At 39.3% G+C, this 19,189-nt stretch overlaps 1 protein-coding gene across 4 annotated transcripts in view; it reads right to left on the bottom strand.

Moving 5' to 3' along the window:
* Nucleotides 1-19,189, bottom strand: part of celsr2 (cadherin, EGF LAG seven-pass G-type receptor 2) — an 84,459-nt gene that overhangs the window by 19,864 nt on the left and 45,406 nt on the right. For all 4 annotated transcript variants that reach the window (XM_032549803.1, XM_032549805.1, XM_032549807.1 and 1 more), the window contains exons 4-9: nt 11,809-11,924; nt 11,042-11,130; nt 2,873-3,030; nt 1,667-1,830; nt 1,308-1,433; nt 28-197 (exon numbers count right to left, since the gene is read on the bottom strand). In XM_032549803.1, coding sequence (XP_032405694.1) covers nt 28-197; nt 1,308-1,433; nt 1,667-1,830; nt 2,873-3,030; nt 11,042-11,130; nt 11,809-11,924 — 823 coding nt within the window. The remainder of the gene's footprint in view (nt 1-27; nt 198-1,307; nt 1,434-1,666; nt 1,831-2,872; nt 3,031-11,041; nt 11,131-11,808; nt 11,925-19,189) is intronic.

Raw genomic sequence — 19,189 nt, 5'->3', positions numbered from 1 at the left:
GTGATAAAGAAGGAGGTGGGATCTCACCTGCAGGGTGAGGTTGTGCTGCAGGCCTGAGGAGATGTGGAGCAGCAGGGAGCTGGACTGACGGGTGCGGAACATGAGCTCGACGTGCCAGAGGACGGAGGCTGCCAACGCCTCCAGGTTGTTCCACTGCAGCAGGCTATCGCCTTGGAAACGCAGCGGGTTGGCCATGACTGCAGGAACAACACACAGAGGGAGTCCGGGTGAAGAAAAGCACATAGAGACTGAAAGATGAGCTAAATGGGATGAGAGATGATGATGATGATGATACATCATTGCTGCCAGCCAGAGGCGGACCGGCCATCGGGCGCACCGGGACATATCTGGCCTCAGGATCGCTTTTTTTTGTCTGCAGAGGTTTGTATCGATGAGAAATATGATTGTAAACAATTGAAATATGTTTGTTTACAATTTTCCCAGCACTCCAAAAACACTAAAATCTTGAAAAAAGACTAAACTAATTAACACATAACTTTTCAGAAAGACATAGGAGCTTGTTTTAAGTCAATTTCTTAATATTGATGAAAAAGTACTTGTTACATTGGCAGATTATTCAATTCACAACAAAACAGTTTTCCCATGTTGCAAGTGAACTAATCTGCCAATAAAACTAGTATGTTTTTATGAGTTAATTATGTCTTATTTCAATTGTGCTAAGATATTTGAAATTAGACTTTGTAAGATTTTTTTTGCAGTGAAGTTTTGGTATTGGTACAGCTACAGCTTCTTTCCAACTTTTAGGTAATGTTCTCCATTAAATGCTTAAACACAATAAACAAAGAAAGTCACAAAACATCTCTCATAAAAATTATCAATAAGTTTTCTGGCATGTAGCAAATAGAAATAATTTTGCTAATTCTAAGTGACCTGAAACAAGAAAAGTTTAGTCTGATTTAATTTCAGACAATGATTAAAAAAAACTTCTCAGTATCTTTTTATTAAGTGTATGAAAATATCTGTTCTCAGCTACAAATATCATTTTCCAAACTTAGACTTTAATTATTACACCTCATTACCAAACTTTCAATGACTTTATACAGAAACCAATCACTTTTCAAACCTTGAAAATGCAAAAAATTAAGCATTTTCAAGGATTTCAAGCACCCATACGAACCCTGAAAACGTTTGATTGAAGAGATGGATGTGAAGTTAATTCAGGGCTGGAAGTTATTAAACTATAAACAGAAGTTATTTGAGTTTTTATCCGTCTTTGTAAGTAGTAATCTTAAAACGGAGTATTCTCCCGGATAAAATCGCAGCATTAGTTTTCCTTCTTTTCTCACCTCTCTCACAGTTCTGCCCTCCAAATCCAAGCAGGCAGTCGCAGCTGAAGGAGCCCCACAGGTTCACACACGTCCCTCCGTTCACACACGGGTTATTGCTGCAGAAATGTCTCTTGGCAGAGCATCCTGGGAGGTGTGGGAAAGCAGAGGAATAATCCGTTTGATGTGTCCTGGCTCATTATTTCATCAGAGAATCAGAGTCGGCGGGTAATCAAATATTCATAGCAGGTACGGCCATCATTTCCCGCCGACTCTCCCTTCCAGCTGTTCTCATTATGGTTATTTCCTCCGCAGGTTTTCCACACTCGGCTGCTCAACCAGCAAACAGAATAAAGCTGCACTGCAGAAGGCCGATTTACCTGGCAGGGTGCCGTTGTTTGCGATGTAGCTGGCCATGTCGACGTGCTGGTTGTCAATGCGCAGGTTCTTCATGCAGCCCACGAACTGCTGGTTCCGGACGGGAAAGTCCTCTGGAAGTTTGGGGACTCCTCCGAGGAGAAGCGGCCCGGTCAGGTCAAGAGATCTGAGAACACAAAGGGACGTGGTGAGCCGTGCAGCCTCGACCGAAACACTGGAGAAATTCATTGTGGGTTGTTTTGATCTGCAAAGTTGATCTGAAAGACGTAAATAAAGAAAGTACAGTGACAATGATGTTTCTAAACCTCTTCACTCCAAGCTGCAACCAAAGAAATCTGATTCAGAAAATAATTCACACAAAAAGAAAAAATTAAGAGAATATGTTTTCCTTAAGGCTGGGCAATAAATCAATTTGATCAATTAATCAAATGTTTGTTTTTTATGAGATTTCACTTTTGGAAAATCTGTGTTTTTCCCACAAATTCATTCCTTGGATTCCCATAATTCAGAGTGATGTCAGAGCCGCCATCTTGTTTCGCCGCTTATATTATTTATTTGGACTTTGAATTCAAATCAACTCTATGATGGAATATGAGGCTCAGGCTAGGATTTTATTTTTAACTAGAGAATAAAGTCATAATATTACAAGAATACAGTCGTACCACAATGGAATGGAAATTATACCAGAATAAAATTGTCATTTTATGAGAACTCATATACCAAAAACTAGAACTAAAGTTTAAAATGAGGAATGTTGAGCATCTTGTGAAGTTATACTTTGGTATAAATTTTACAGATGATTCTTAATACTTTATATAAATACTTTTAACTCAGCGGCATCTATTTTAAAGAAAGATCTATGTGAACTGAGCTGCTCAAGTCAGATTCTTATAGCTCTGCCAAGGCTTTTATTTTATTAAAAAACTTTTTTCTTGTAGTTTTCTAGTAAAACTGTATATTTTTCAACTATATTTTTGTAAATAAAAAAACCTTGTAGCACAACAGAGAAATCCTACAACTACAACTCACATGACTGTGTGACTGAAATAAAAGCCCCTTTTTGAAAATATTTTCTTTTGTCTTTTTTCTTTAGAAGAAAAAAAAGTCAATTAAAATTTAATCTGGTTTAAAAACATTATTATTTATAAGCCGTATCACTCAGCCGCTTACTGACACACACACACACGCACACACACACACACACTTACTTTTTGGATCCAGACTGGCTTCCTTGGGCCGAGCACGAGTAATTTCCGATCATGTGACCGAATCTCAGCGCCACAGAGGAGTCGCAGTCGTCCACCGTCACCACCACGACCTTCTGGTCCGAGGGGCCCTGAGGCAGACCGGCCTGGTTCAGGATCGGCTGCAGACCAGACAGAAACAAATAACATCCAAAAACATGTCACCATTAACTGCAAAACCAGAGTCTTTAACACTTTTTATCATATTACACCATGGAGTTTAATGCATTTTACTGAGATTTTCAAAAATAAGACTAGAATAGTCATTGCCTGGAAGAAAAACAATGTTTTAAATAACAGTTTTCAGTCTATTTCACTCTGATACCTCTAATTAAATGAAGGGCAATCAATTACCTTTAGAAGTGTAAACAATCTACCTGTGTATAATTTAATGTCAGTGTAAATTAATCTGTTCTGAGAAGATCTCAGAGGTTTGTTAGACAAAATTAGAGAGAAACATCATGATGAAAACCAAGGAACGAGCAGAATCTCAGGTTTAGGTTATAAAACAAAAAATCTGAAAGTCACACTTCAAGACTCATTATTTGGTTTGATTCATCACATAAAATCTAAATTAAAATATTGTGAAGTTTGAGGATGTAAATGTGACAAAATGTGAAAAAGTTCAGGGGAAATTTTGAGTCTCACACAACAGAATATGATGCAAAGGTTGTAAACCAGCGCTAATGATTTAATCATTACCAACTTTAGAGTTTCTTCCACTTTTCATTGAACTTCAGCTTTTTTACTTGGAGTGTTAAGAAGAAATATTGATGTAGCATGACTAGCTCAATAACTGTGCATGACTCAAGACTTTTGCACAGTTTTAATCCTTCAAACCACAAAGATGATATTAATATACACAAACATTTCAATTGGTGCGGTTAAGATCAGTTAAAGGAAAAGCTTCAGAGTCGTAGCTACCTGACAGATAAAAGTTGGCATGCTGCTATTTTTATTGCGCTCAGATGTCAGATAAAATATTATATTAAATATTATAAAAATATCCCAGCAGTCTGATAAATTTAATTTTTTTAAAAACAAACACTGAGCCAAATGTTCAACATGATTTCTAAAAACTTCCAACAGTGCAAACAGACAAAGTCTAAACCACAAACACACATTTGGAGGGTTTCACTCTGTAGGAGGAAAAAAATCTTCCTCTTTGTCTCTGAAATCAATAGCGACAAAAGGAGGCGGGTCCAGGGTGGAAAGAGTTATGATGGCGTCAATAAAAGGCCGCGACCTCGTCACACGCTGCCCAGCGTCTCCGGGGTCACTCAGAGGTCACATGGGTTCAAGCTGGAGCCGCCAAGCACTCAGCTGCTCAGACGCATTTAATCATCTCATGAGCAGATATTAAAAAATAAGTGACGTTAGTTTTTTTACTGTCAGGATCTTTAACTCTTTATGAGGTTAGATTAAAAAAGAACCTCTCACTCCGACTCCAGGGTTTTGAGGAACTATAATTTCCTGATTGCTCAGCTGTTACGGATCAGACAGCTTCATCTGTCTGCGATGTAGCAGACATCCAGCCGGAGAGAAAGTGGACATCTAACTGCAGCATCTTCAGCTGCTCCATCATGGCGGAGGTTTATTAAAAATCAAACAGACTCTGTCAGACAATGCGATGGTGACTGATTTAATTTTAGCTCAAGGCGCCGCCGCGGTTGAACGTCACTCACATGATTTCCACGCTGAGCAGATTAGATTAATTCTCAGAGTTTCCAGTTACAGGAGAGGCTGCAGCCCACCGAATTACTGCAGTCTTGTGATATGAACGAGACGGGGACAGTATTAAAGGTGACCTCTTGTGCTTCCTTGGACTGGGAAATCATTCAAAACATGTTCATTACACTTTTTACACAAAGTCATTCTCAGATAATGAGATTTTAGTTGCTTTAAATCCTAATAAGTTGCTGCGGGCCACTCCGCCCAACTCAACAATTACAGCAGCACGTAGAAATGGTTGCAAACAGACGCACAATTATACAACCATACATCCTTGAAAAGCACAAGTAGAGCCTCCTGCACATCCAACAAAAAATGCAACAAGTGGTTCCTGTGTGGTAAGTCAACAACAAAACACTTGGCTCTTCCAGCAGCCATTGTACAGCGCATACAGCTGACCAAACATGCTGGAACTCAGCTTGTGTTGCTAGGTAATGGGCTGGGCTTGGCTGGGGTTGCCAGGAGACAGGCAGTGCCTGCTGATTTGTGATGTCACATTCAGAAAGTATTTGAAACGGCTCATTTTCCAGACACCAAAAAACTTCAATTAGTAAAATAAATAAAAAACACGGCTGGGTGTTTTTTTTAATCGTTAGTCGGTTTTTAGAAACAGGTGCAAGACAAGCAGACAGCATAAAGATGTGCAAAATGTGAATTTTAATAAGTCTCCTTTTAAGGCTTATGACTAAATAATCTGCCATTGAACACATCTTGATATCAAAGGTTTCCAGCTAGAATTGGAAAACATTTGTCAGTTCTTCCTGAAGAGCACTGACCTATGACCCTTCATTAGGAAAAGATCGTTCAAATAGATAAATGATGTGCTATAAAAAGTGTGTGGCCCCTTAAATATTTGTGTGTTTGCTTCTTTATCACGTCGGTGTTTTAGATTATCAAACTAAATTTGATCAAAGATAAGCTAATTAAATATATAATGCAAATTGCAGATGGCGACTTATCAACAGAAAATACGTTAAACAAATTAACCAGGTCCATTGTGAAAAACAAATTTCCCCTTTGCTAAATCATGAGTTGACTGTGATTAATCTTATTTTGCTAGGCTCAACCAGAACAGAACCAGCCTGACAGCACGAAGTAGGCCAAAAGAGCTTTAACGGTCTTTAAAATACCAACATTTTCACATATCGACTTTATATTTTGGTCTGTCTGCTGATGTAATTTTTAAATATGAAATGATCGATGTTTAAATCGTTTACTCAGTAACTGAGTACCCTTTTTACCAGATACTTAAAATATTCTGAAGTAGTCCTACTCTATTGGAACAATTTCTGGGTACTCTGGCTGTAACACGGATCCCCATTTCTCTAACTCGTAAAAATTTATTCTATTTCACAGTTTCTATACAAATTTATGGCAAAAATGTACAAAAACCATTAAAATCAAATGTGCTAGTAATTGTGCTGCATGTGGTTAAAGTTACTTGTAAGGTTGAAAAAGTTAACAAATTCACTCAAATTAAGCCAAATGAATCCATCAGAAAACAAATCTGCTGACGTGTTTCAGATGTTTTAAGTTGAAAACATTTTTCTTCATGATTTATATTTTATGGGCCTGTAGGAAATCTAAACACCAAAGCTTTTAGATGTAAAGCTTGATGTAAATGTAAAACAAACCTGCTAACGCCTGACTTTTTCACATTTATCTTCACCATTTTGACCCCATAATGTATGTGTTGCCCAGATCTTTTATGGTAATTTTCACCAAAACAATCTTAAAATCCACATGTATAATCAGTTGAATAAAAACCATGAAATGTTGTAGACCTGGGTTTAACTGCAGGATGAAGTGACCTCTCACTCTGAGGAGATAAATGGTGAGAAGTGTCACTGAGCATGCTCAGAGCATTATGTCTTGTCTTGAAGGTAAACAGCTCATTAAGAATCATCAGGAGCTTCCTAATTATTCTGCCGGACACCTTGCAGCTCAGCTATAGCAATCAATTTTCAGGATTGACTGTCTCACTTTAGAAAAGCTCACGGTTTAATAACATGATCCAACCACAGAGAGCATTTCTGGTGAATTAATGCCTTCAGAGAGGCTTATTTGATAATATATAACCACTCGGGCCGTGTAACTTTGCACCTTTCCCACAGAAAGTCACAATGCAGAGTGAAACTCTCCATCACTCAGCGGTGAATGGTTAAATAGAAAAAGAAAAGAAAAAACTACCCCGGCGAAGGAAGCTTTTTTCTTTCCGGTTTACGCTCTTTGAGGCCAATTTGTTATAAATTTGTCGATGATGAAAAAAAGCAAACATGTTGTGTGAATTGATGAAGGTGAAATCATCCGACATGCTCTTTTCCACGGCTTTTCCCCTGCGCTGTGAAAGCGCTGGAAAAAGGGCAGCGCTCCAGCTTGGACGCTCCTTTCAGCGACCTCTGCTGTCATCAGTCACGCCTATTGACTCTCCAATAAAGCCCGTCTGTCAGGACGTCTCTCCGCCGCACAAAACGCCGTCCTGTCACAGCTGACTGCAGCGCACATATTTGCTCTGCAGCACATTAAACACCGCCCTCACCCGCCACTACAGGGGATTATGGGAATATGAGTTCCCTGTCACATGGGGGGAGCAGAGGGTGACAAAAGTGGGGAAAGAGCAAGACAGCAGGCGGCACAAATACTGGATCTGAGATTGACTGGGAAACCATAGCAACAGGAGAGGTCGGCCCCGACTCCTTCATACTTTCTCCGCGCTCCTCTGTCGCTGCTGCGCCGCTCGGCTTTAGAGAAGGAGAGGGGCACCTTCCCCCGAGGCCGCATCATTCACTGCCCGCGGCCCCCAAAGGAAGCGGGGGCCAAACACAAAGGCAGCGGTCATTGCCATTCTTCACAGTCCCCCACCCCGCTGAAAGCCACATTTCAATCTAAAACAACCCCCTGGCCCCTGCACCGCCCCCTGCGGACAGGGACGGGTCAGAGAGGGGAGCCGTGGGACACCTCCAGCAGGAGGAGCTTCTGTTCCCACCTCAGGAAGAGCAGAGCAATGAAGGTGGAGAGGATCAGTTCAGCTAGGAAACCCCCAAACACTTCTGGTAATTATGACCCCATCATTAGGCCTGTCGCAATAAGCAATGAATTAATTACTGGCATGATAAATTAAAACAACCTCAATAGTTTCCATTTGCATGATTTATCGTTTTTCTACCAAAAACTGATAAAAAATCTTCAATTTGGTGCTTTGGTCTTTTATTGAAGGACATTTTTGTTTACAGTGGCTCCATAATTCACTTTATTTGCTGTTTTGTTTATTTATTTAGGATATTTAAAATGTCTTCCAGTTCCAGTGTTAAATATTCATTATATTTTAAAGTTTATTGATCTTGGAGGATGTGTTCTTGAATTATTATTCATTATTTTTACTTGAAAATGGTCTCAAAATAACAATGTTATCGCAGTAACTTCTGGGACAATTTATCACCCAGCAGAATGTGTTACTGTGACAGGCCTACCTATTAAATGACTCAGGTGTGTTGAAGCAGAGACACTTCATAATACATAAATAAAACCAATAAAATAATTACATTCTGACCATAAACTAGTGCCAGGATGCAGTTTCTGTCCTGCATTCTGGCACTAAAAGCTTTAAATTTTAGACCACTTGACCCAAGTTGTTATTGCTACAGAATTTCCATCCATCCATCGATTATCATACACCCTTATCCCATGGGGGTTGGGAGGTGCTGGTGCCTATCTCCAGCGGTCAATGGTCGAGAGGCGGGGCAACACAGAGACAGACAGACAGACAGACAGACTTACAGGAGAATTTAGAGACCAATCAACCTGACAGCAATGTTTTTGCACTGTGGGAGGAAGCCAGTGAACATGCAAACTGCATGAAGAAAGACCCTGGGCCTGGAATCAAATCCAGGACCTTCAACAGTTCTACCAACTGTGCAGCCTAGCTACAGATTTTATTGTTTGCCATTTATTCAAGATTGGAATAAATGACTGGATATATGATCCTATTTACTGAAGCACACTGAGATTTTTTATTACCATGTGCTATTTAAATTAAATATGTTTATCTAACGAACCAGCTAAAAATGCTGCAGTCTTTCATAAGTGCTAATCAGACGTCCCTCCCTCGGCTGGTCTAGTTGAGGCGAACCAGGAGGATTTTCGCACCTCATAGTCCGGTAGACCAAAGCTGCAACATTTGTTACATTTGAAGCTGCTGCAGTTCGCTTTCAGTCAAATAAAGCACCTGTTCACCTTCTTGCCTGTGGTGGCGCTGCACCAAGGACCACCGAACGAAACGACACAAAAACCTCTGAAGAAGACATGAGCTCAACTTCCCTCTTCACAAAAGGCAAACAAAAATGGAGTAGCATCAGGTTTTAGCCTTTGCAGGATTTCTCTTTGGTTAAAAAAAACAAACGAACACACAAACCATTTCTCCTGATATCGCTAGAAGACATGCTAGTACTAGGAGACATGCTAGCGCTAGGAGACATGCTAGCGCTAGGAGACATGCTAGCACTAGGAGACATGCTAGCACTAGGAGAAAGGCTAGCACTAGGAGACATGCCAGCACTAGGAGACATGCTAGTACTAGGAGACATGCTAGCGCTAGGACACATGCTAGCACTAGGAGACATGCTAGTACTAGGAGACATGCTAGCGCAAGGAGAAATGCTAGCACTAGAAGACATGCTAGTATTAGGAGACATGCTAGCGCTAGGAGACATGCTAGTACTAGGAGACATGCTAGCACTAGGAGACATGCTAGTACTAGGAGACATGCTAGCGCAAGGAGAAATGCTAGCACTAGAAGACATGCTAGCACTAGGAGACATGCTAGCGCAAGGAGACATACAAGTTTGTTTTTGTTGTGTTTACCCAGAATTCCCTATGTTGTAGTCCACTTCCTGCGTTTCGAGGGGTCTCCGGTCCGATCGGCGTAAACATATGCATCTGAACTACGCCAGAGTTCACTTCAAATGAATGGAAACTTGGGTTTTTATGTGGACCAGAGTTCAGGTTTTTAGGTCCACATCAGAGTTCACATGTCCCTAAATAAACCGGACTTTCTAAGCAAACAAACTGGAGTTCGATTGAAGTGGACTAAACATTTTTGACAAATTATCTCCTAGTTTTTACCATGAAAACTCTTAAGCTCACTTAAATAAATAGATGTCTTGAATTATTTGAGTTTCAGTCGAGTTAGGCAGCTGAGCCGTGCCCCTTCTCACAGAAACCTGAAGTTATTTTTATCACACCGGTAATCACATGCAGCACACTTGCAATGAAACGTGCAGGTTGGAGAAATAGAAAGGAATCAGTGAGCCATTAGATTTGAGGGATTAATGAGGTTTTAATGTCTGCAGAGAAACAACAAAAAAAGATTAAAAAGCAAAGAGTCTACAAGTTTTCATCCAAACTCCCTCTTCATCAATGCATGCCGCAGGCTAAAATCTGACGCTCATGTCATCATACACACTGAATGGTAAATGTGCGCTGCAGGAGGGTTGCCTGGCAGCATCTTTATGATGCAAAGTGACTTCCTCAATAGACAAAAATGTGACATCCTGTGTGTGTGTGTGTGTGGGTGGGTGTGTGTGCGTGTGTTTGTCCCGGGTGGGAAAATACTGAGAGCAGACAACAGCTCCATACATTCCTGCATTGATTGAGCCGTTCTGATATTCTTACACAGAAACGTAGCAGCCCAACATATTTAGAACAATCAGAGCATGTCTGGAAAAACAATGTCTTCCCACTCTCTGGTTTTCATTCAGTCAGGCCCCCTCATGTCTGGTCTGAGGGTCTGTTTGGGTCAGAGTCGCTCTGACTCTCTTCCACATCATCAGCCTGTCAGCAGACAGAGAACAGCCCACAGTTCCCTGTCTGCACCGTTTACAGACAGGCTATGAACATGCTGAGGACCACAGAGGAAGAGTGGCAGCTGCCACTCATCTGTGGCTGCAGGACAACAACACTCTGAATGCTAAGAGGTTCACACTGACACTGTGGCTTTTTAAAGGTCCTATAAAACAACAGTCCTCACTTATCAAATGGACCTCCAAGTGGAAAATACATGAACTTCATCTTCATAACAGATGTCAGTCTTATGTACAATCCTTCAAATAAAGTGTTTCCATGTTAGAGAGCAGATAGCTCAGGTTGGTGGTGTGTCTTTAGCTGCTCTTCTGTCAGCTAAAAGCTTGAAACTCTGATAAACTCTGGCTTAAAGGAACCGTTGTACATCATGAATCCATAACACATCAGCTTTCAGATGATTAATTTAGCATAAAAACTTCTTGTTGGCCTCTCAACGTTTTCTGTACAAATTATTATAGATAGAAAGTAAAACATTTAAATTCCTTGAATACTGAAGAAAACATTTAACCATTTATGCAGAATGAAGTGAGCATTCCCACTGACCTTGTTGTAGTAATGGACCTCCACCGTGTGCCACTGGCCGTCGCTGACGCCTCCCAGGATGAACGGAGAAACTGTGGTCTGGGTTTCTCCTGAGGAACAACAGCAGGGGTCAGGAGACGGACTCAAGCTGCCCAAACTGCGGCCCGAGGGCCATTTGTGGAACGTGGACTGATTGTGTGCGGCCCTTGACTTCAGCTCAAGAATGATACAAATGTTCAGATGTTGATGTAGAAAAATACTTTCTGTTTTTAATGAGGGCAAAATTATCAAAATGATATTAAAATCCTCTTACAATAGAAAATATTGGCACCAATATTTCTCTCTAACTAACCATGTAGTTTACAATCTCTTCCAAGGTCAACATCTATCCAGTGACCTTTAGGCAAAAGTTCACTTTGCTGCAAACAAATAGTCTTTTGATTACTTTATTAAACTTGGATGAATACAGGAAGTGTTTTCAAAGAAAGAGTGACCTAAATCCTAATTTTATTGCTCAGAATTGACAAACTAAATTTACTTCCAATCAATACCTAAAATATTTTTAACATTTCTTTTAAAGAGTCAAACCTGTAAAACCCTTTTTAAAGTTTTGGATCTATTTTAATTTACACATCCTATTCCAACAATAAATCTGACTATTTGTTAAAGTAAAGTATTGAATGTTTAGTTTATTGTTGACAAGGTAAAAGAACATTATTTTCTCAGGTCCACTTGACTCGACGATTTTGTGTAGAGGCAATGTAAGAAAAAGAAACATGAAAATGTACCTGCAGAGAAGGTGAGCTGAATCTGCTCGTTGATGATCTCCATGGCGATGAAGTCATGTTTCTCGTTGAAGCGTCCGTTATACATCAACAAACCGTTTGGCTCTTTTGTGGCGAATCTGAAAAACAAAATGATTACTTTTAATTTTTTCCAACCGACTCTGAGCTCTCATATCTGACTTCGCTCATCCTAAAATTGACCTTAAAATAAGACTGTAATAATATTGTTAAAAATAAAACTAATAATGCTTTGAACAAGAAACAAAGTTCGTAAATGTATTTGAGAGAGACTTAAATATGTACAGAATATCTTAAAAATTTTCTAGGACACCCACAACATAATTTTAGATTCTGTACAAATTACAGGAGACAAATTGGAAAACTATTACCGAGCTGTTTGTATTTCCAATGTTTTTAGGCAACAGTCCATTAAAAACAATGTGATGCTGTCACTGCAACCATCAAAGATGTTAAAAGTTTATACTGAATACAAAAAGTATGATTAAAATAAGCTGATATGAAATCAAATGTGAACAGACAGTTATTTTACAACAGTGTTAGGACCATGCTAAGAAAAAAAGAGAATAAAGTCATAATATTACGACTATTACAAGAATAAAGTCAAATAGGAATAAAGGTGAAATGATATGAGATCTTGTTATATTACAACTTTACTCTCATATTATTTAAACTTTATTCTTGTGCAACCTTTTTCTCGTAATTTTTTTTTCTTAGAATGCCAGTAATACTCCACCGTATTAGTTTGTATTTACTTGTAGTAATTATTTTATTTGAGTCCTTTAAATGTCAGAATTAGTTTATATTTACATCTCATTGCAACTTCATATATGTCTGTCTGACAGCATTTTAAAATCAATTACTCAGAACTTGCTCTTTACCAAGTACTTTTTCTATTCTTAAGTAATTTCTTGGATGACTTCTTACTTTTACTTGAGTAAAAAACATGTTGAAGTCGTGCTTCTCTTACTGGAGGAAACGTTTTGGTTTTCCACCTCAGTTTGGAGATAAGAAAAAAACATTTTCAAGATAAATGTAGGATTCACTCTGTTTAACCTCCTGTTTCCTGTTGCTTGGAGTTAAAATTACTGCTCAGGTTAAATTTTTCTCTCAGAGTAAGTCTATTTATATCACACAACTGATAAACAAAGTAGAAGCAGCATATGCTGGCAGACGTATGAGAGAGAAGAAATAGAGCAGTGGTCTGCTTTGACCTATTTAACAGCATCTACTATTTCCTCACATTCACCTTACTGTAGGAGACATTTCAAATTATATTAAATCATCATTTTTACTATCGGTTTGATCATAAGGGTAAACTCTCCAGATGATGAGGTTCATTGAAAGCTCAAGTCTCAGTGGAAAATGTGAATTTTTTAGTTTGCAGAAAAGGAATAGATAGGAGATGCACATTAAATGACACTAAAACAAAGAGACAAAAACTAGGGCGAAGTCAAAGCTGAGGGGTGGGGACATCAGAGTGCTGCAAGTCGGGAAGCAGAGCGTACTAAGACAGCTCAGAGTGATGGCAAAAACATCTTTAAAAATGTTCTCTCTTCCTCGCAGAAGACGGAGCAGAACGCTCCTGGTGTCTAACCAAACGTTTAAGTCAGGTTTCTGCTTCTGCACGCTCAAAGCCACATTAGAAGATTTGTGCTTTTTATATGCATATTTTAAAACACCCAAACATTTAGAAGCAGAGTTTATTTTGTTTCACTCTATCTGTGCACAGAGGGTTATAAAGCTTCCCTTATTCACCTGTCTGCTGTGGTTCGTAGAAATGGGTCACTGGGATATTTAAAAGTTGTTTATGTACAAGAATAAAAATAAAACTCACATTATTTCACTGCAAAAACACAAAAATTTACCACATATCTTAGTCCACTTGAAATAAGACAAAACTAACCTAGAAGTAACTTTTTAGCAGGATATATGAACTTGTTTTAAGTAATTATTTACTTAAAACAAGCTCCTATATCTTGCTGAATGAATACTTTTAAGTTATTTTTGTCTTACTTAAAGTGTACTAAGATATTTGTACCAGAATCTAGACAAAAATAATTGTTAAAATTTTGGGTTTTTTCATTTTCCACATAACAAACCAAACTATTTGTCTGCTGTGCAGATTGGCATCTGAATTTTCTGGTCAGTTACTCGACTAAAATGCAGCGTCCTCAGAGGAATTAATTTCTCCTCCGCAAAGGTCACTCTGACTCTTTCTCTTCGCTCTAATGGAGACATAGCTTTGTTCTGTGATTTCTATTTTACTTTCAGAGGAAAGATGCCGTTCAAACATCCGAATATCTATCTGTGCTGCTAGTTTTAGCAGCTGCAGCCCCCCTCGCCTCTCCTGAAGTCATCAGGGTTTCAGGGGATGTTGTCATGATGCTGTTAGTGCAGGATTCCCGAGCTGAAGAGCAGCCAGGGGGTATTGCAACACTGACCTGCTTACTGGACAAAACCCCCACTAATCATGACCTCAGAGAAAAAAAAAAGGATGCTGATGCTCCAGCAGATAATAGAGGTGGAGATAAGGCAAAAAGCCCAGAAAGCCAAAGAGAATCTGCATCTACATCCTCTTTCACTCTTTGACGTATCGATTTAAAAGGATGCTCCACATTGCCCCCCTTAAGCCCTCTGAACTATGAGGGTAATCAGCCAGAACTAAACAGCGACTTTACTGGCCTCACTGCGCGTCACATTAGGCACCCATCAGTAAAAATAACAACCAGCCTGGCCGTATGTGGGGGACCGTGTCACGCTACGATAACACGCCAAAATCCATAGGCTGGGATCAGTGGGGCGGAAAGAGGAAAACCCTCGGTGGGATTTACAGCATGTCCAGTAAAATCCGCACAATTAACGTCTCAATATCTGCTGTAATTTTTAAATTGTTTACTTTGAGAAGATGGAAGTGAAAGTTTTAAAGCTGTATTAAATATGAAGGGCAAATAAAAGTAGGATCCATCCTAATACCTTAAATTATCTCCTGGTGCTTCCTTAAGTGAACGTGTCTAACGGGTCGTTAATCTGGAAATTGGTTCAAGCGTCCAACAGGATGAACTGTAATGACTTAGGAGACATCTCAGCTTCCTGTGTCGCTTATTTATGAACGCGTTACTGACAATACAAGGAAGAATCGTGATCGATCCTTTAATTCTTTACATTTACCATTTCCTATTACCTTAACTGTGGTAACGATGTCTCTGGTTACGGTTCTCCAGGGTTAATCAATGGCTTTTAAAGTTGGTCATTCAAACCGCTGCAGTTTTTTCACACTATTCTGCCCAGCAGGAAGATATTCCTCAGCACCAATAGGAAGGAACCAGAGAGGTGTTTAATGGTTCCTGCACAGGAAAGTATTTACACCCCTTCAGCTTTTTCATTTTTGCCAAATAGCAACCAAAAAACTTCAAAATGTGTTTGTGATAAACCAGAGGGTCTGCAGAGAAAATTATAAAGAACAAATTAATGTTTCTAGATATATTTATATAATAGCAAATGCAGGTTTTAGCCGGGTTTTTTTTTGTTTGTTTTATATGATGAACTTCCACAAAAAGCCCTAACGGTACAGATATTCTTTTAGATTTGTTCTTTCCATTAGATTGGAAACTAAGTGCTTTTTTATCCTCATCATTTTCCACAAATAACATCTCATAGCAGAAAATGAACCCATTCTCTTTTTGCAAAGGTTTTCTGCTTACTTTTATATTAAATCCTAAAAACCAAACAAAATGGTGGATCTTTAACAATGACAACACATTTCCTGCTGTAGATATTCATCCGATGTTAAAAGTTTTGTTTTTTCGAAAGGTACTGTAACATTTGTTCTGCTGGACTGATGGCAAAGAGTCTCTTTGGATTATAAAGGTTACAGATCATTGTAATGGATCAACCTAAAGTATTTTGTATTTGTGAGGTGGGAGAAATATGATTCATGGTTTTTAAATGTGTTTACAAATATAAATGTAAAAGAGGAGGCATGTATTTGTATCCACCCCTTCAGAGTCAATACTAGCTGCAAGTCTCTGTGCGTTTTGCACATTTTATGTGTGAATTTTTGATCTTTTTTTCTTTCGTAACTTGTTTAAACTCAGTCAGATTAAACTCAGTTTGGTGACATTCTCAAGTCTTGCCAGATAAAGTCTATTAGATTTAGGCACTGGATCAATGCAACATGAAAACGTTTTGTTCTGCACCATAGATCTGTCTGCATGTTTGGTGTTGCTTCCTGCAGGTAAATAAAACCTGCTTCTGTCTGGAGGATTTCGCCTCTTATAGATTATAAAATGAAGAAAATGTGAAAATGTTTTGAGACTCTAAATGGTTCTGCAAAACACTGCACACATCATGTTTTCACTGATTGCCAGGAGATTAAGCTACATCTAACACACTCCACACCAAACTAATGCAAGGAGTGAGTCCAACAAGTAGTCCAAAGATCTTTGAAAAGCCTGGAAAATTATTGATCAAAACGTCTTATAAATGAAAAGTTCTGACCTATTGGCAGCAAAACCATTTAAAAACCAGTCCAGAAACGCTAAAGCTGTACCTATCTACCATATTGACCTAACTGGTGCTCAGATCATTGTTTTTCTGTAAAGCTCTTTTGTCTGTTTTCTTCATACACACATACAACCTGTAAATTTTATCTGCCATTATTTATCTATAATCCATTCCCTAACATTCTTGTATATTCTGTATAATCTGTATAATCTGTGCATATAGCTCCCATATTTATATTTATACACAATATCTATATCTCTTGCTATAACCCCTTATAGTCCATACATACATAGTCTTGTACATCCGTAAATAAATATTTATATCTCGTAGAGCACTTCTGGATAGATGCAAACTACATCTCGTTGCTTGTACTTGTGACAGTGCGATGACAATAAAGTTGAATTCTATTCTATTCTATTCTATTCTTGATTTAATCTAACAGAGACCATTGGATTATTGGATGAAAAACAACAACCAATCTGATCCTAAAAATGCAAAATGTTGTTTATGTTCTACCTGCAGAGCAAACAAATATTTCTACCAGGCTCCTTTACTTCATGATAGATTTAAAATCACATTTCCTATGGAATACTAACAATGTTCTATATTTTCCCTCATTCACTGAGATTATTCACAACATCAAAATATCATCCAAACATGCTTAATTTACAGAATAACTATAAACATCAACGTAGAAAAGCTTTTTATTTTACATCTCTTGATGAGTTGAGCCCAAAACAAAGGACTGCATTTATGGTGAAATCTAAGCCTTGCCTGTAACGTTCCAGGCCTAAAATTAGTTTTCACTCCTGAAGAGCTGGATCCGGGTCCGGAGTTGTCATAATGGAGGCTTTTTTCAGTGAGAAACCGGATCAGCGCTGGCTCAGGTGACAGACCCGACACCTTTCTCACAGCAGCTACTTCGCAGCTCCTCCAACGAGCCTCTGAAACACGGCCCGCTTTCAAAACCGGTCCGAGCGGTTCTTCATCAAAAAGGGGCCGTCATCGGATCCTTAAAGACAGACCGGGTCCGTAAAGCTCACTGAGGGGGTTTTGTTTCCACCGGCGGCCTTTGTGAGCGACAGCCGCTGCAACATCTGCGCTAAAATGTCAGGACGCATTTCTGTGTGATACCTGAAAGCCGACACTTGTTTTGGCCTGTTGTGACAGATACGAAACACGGTGAACAGCTTTTAAAACGGATTTTATTTCATCTCACAGATGGGGAGACCCGTCTGTCTTGGCATGCAGTTTAACTTTGACCCGAAGCATCTGGCTAAATTAGGTGAAATCACTACTTACAAAACCTACATTCTGCTGAGCAAATCCAAAGATTTATTCAATTCAAGTGCTCCTTCTGAAATGTGATCGCAGCCAATTATACCAAATCAAATTATACAAAGTATTTGAGTTTACTCTGAAAAATTTTAACTTCCATTTTGCAAATTTTCGTACTTCCATTTGTGTCTCTACCGCTTCTAAAAAGCCCAAGTGCTTAAAAAACCACAGTCAGATAAAGTGTTTTGGTGTCTAGAAATGAGCCGTTTCAAAAACAGTTGTTAAGTCACCGTTACCTAGCAACCCAAGCGGAGCTCCAGTACGTTTGGTCAGCTGGTTTTACTGCTGTATGCGCCGTAAAGTGGCTGCTGGAAGAGACAAGTGTTTTGTTTGCTGACGTACCATCCAAAAACCACTCGCTGCATTCTTGTTGGTTATGCAGGAGGTCCTACTAATGCTTTTTAAAGATGTATGGTTGTATAATTTCTAGGGCTGTAAAGATTCCTCGAAAATGTATTTGCCTCAAAGCTTCGTAAAATAATGTTTTATTATTTAGCGCACCGTGTTCCAGCTAGATCATTATTTGTGTTGGGCAGTTCGCTCACTTCCACCTCTGAGTTGCTGCTATGCGTTAGCAGCATAAGGGCAGAGCCTCTGGGTGTCTGTCGTTTTTTGGGGGACTAATACGTGTTTTCAAAGTTATGGACGCAACGGCTGGAGTACAACAGCTTTTCTCCTTCCGGAAGTTCGCGGTTACAATTTGAAGGCGAACGGTGGGAAGGGCGCTGCCAGCTGGAGTTATACAGAGAGAAAAAAAGACAGAATCGTAAAAACAATCACTAGATTACTAAAATATTCTTTTACAATAGCCCTAATAGTTTGAATTGGGGGCGACAAGAGGACCTAAAACATCTCATTCTACACTGAACAGACTAAAATCTCATTATCTGAGAATGATTTTGTGCAGAAAATGTAAAGAACATGTTTTGTTGAGGCGTATCCTAACCTGGTCAAGAAAGCATAATAGGTCACCTTTATCATACATTCATAATTTTACATTTTTACACCCATTTAAAACATTTTTCACGGTTCCCTTGCTCTGAGTATCAGACGACAGTCGAGGTGATTGTCAAACCTGTCAAGGTTTGAGTGATCAAATAAATTTGACTCCATCTACATTCATGCCTAGAAATAACATTCCCAAGAGCATGCCCCGATTTCTTCGCTACTGGGTTACACAGACTGACCAGAAGCAGAAATCACAAGGAAGAACGACTGCAGTAATGATGATGCTGATGAGACAGCTTCTGTCAGTCACCGCCAGTGAGAGGAAGACTGTGCTGAAATAGGCCAACCTCTGACTCACAGCTCAAAGTGACGACTGACACAGTGACTGTAATAAGACCTGACTTTATGGGAGTAAGATCCGCCCGTTATGCAACCAGCCTCTCCAAAAACAAAGCTTTTTTGACTCATCTTTTAGTTAACGTAGCTGCTCACTTAGCCGACTCTAATGGTTCAGTATCAGAGCTTTACTCTGACTCTGAAGTGGCCCTTATGAGGAGGACTGTTTTCCAGTGAT

The sequence above is a fragment of the Xiphophorus hellerii genome, chromosome 20, assembly GCF_003331165.1.
Source record: "Xiphophorus hellerii strain 12219 chromosome 20, Xiphophorus_hellerii-4.1, whole genome shotgun sequence".
In the NCBI taxonomy this organism is placed as follows: Eukaryota; Metazoa; Chordata; class Actinopteri; order Cyprinodontiformes; family Poeciliidae; genus Xiphophorus; species Xiphophorus hellerii.
The sequence above is the reverse complement of the archived record's forward strand: the minus strand, read 5'-3'. Positions and strand labels throughout refer to the sequence as shown.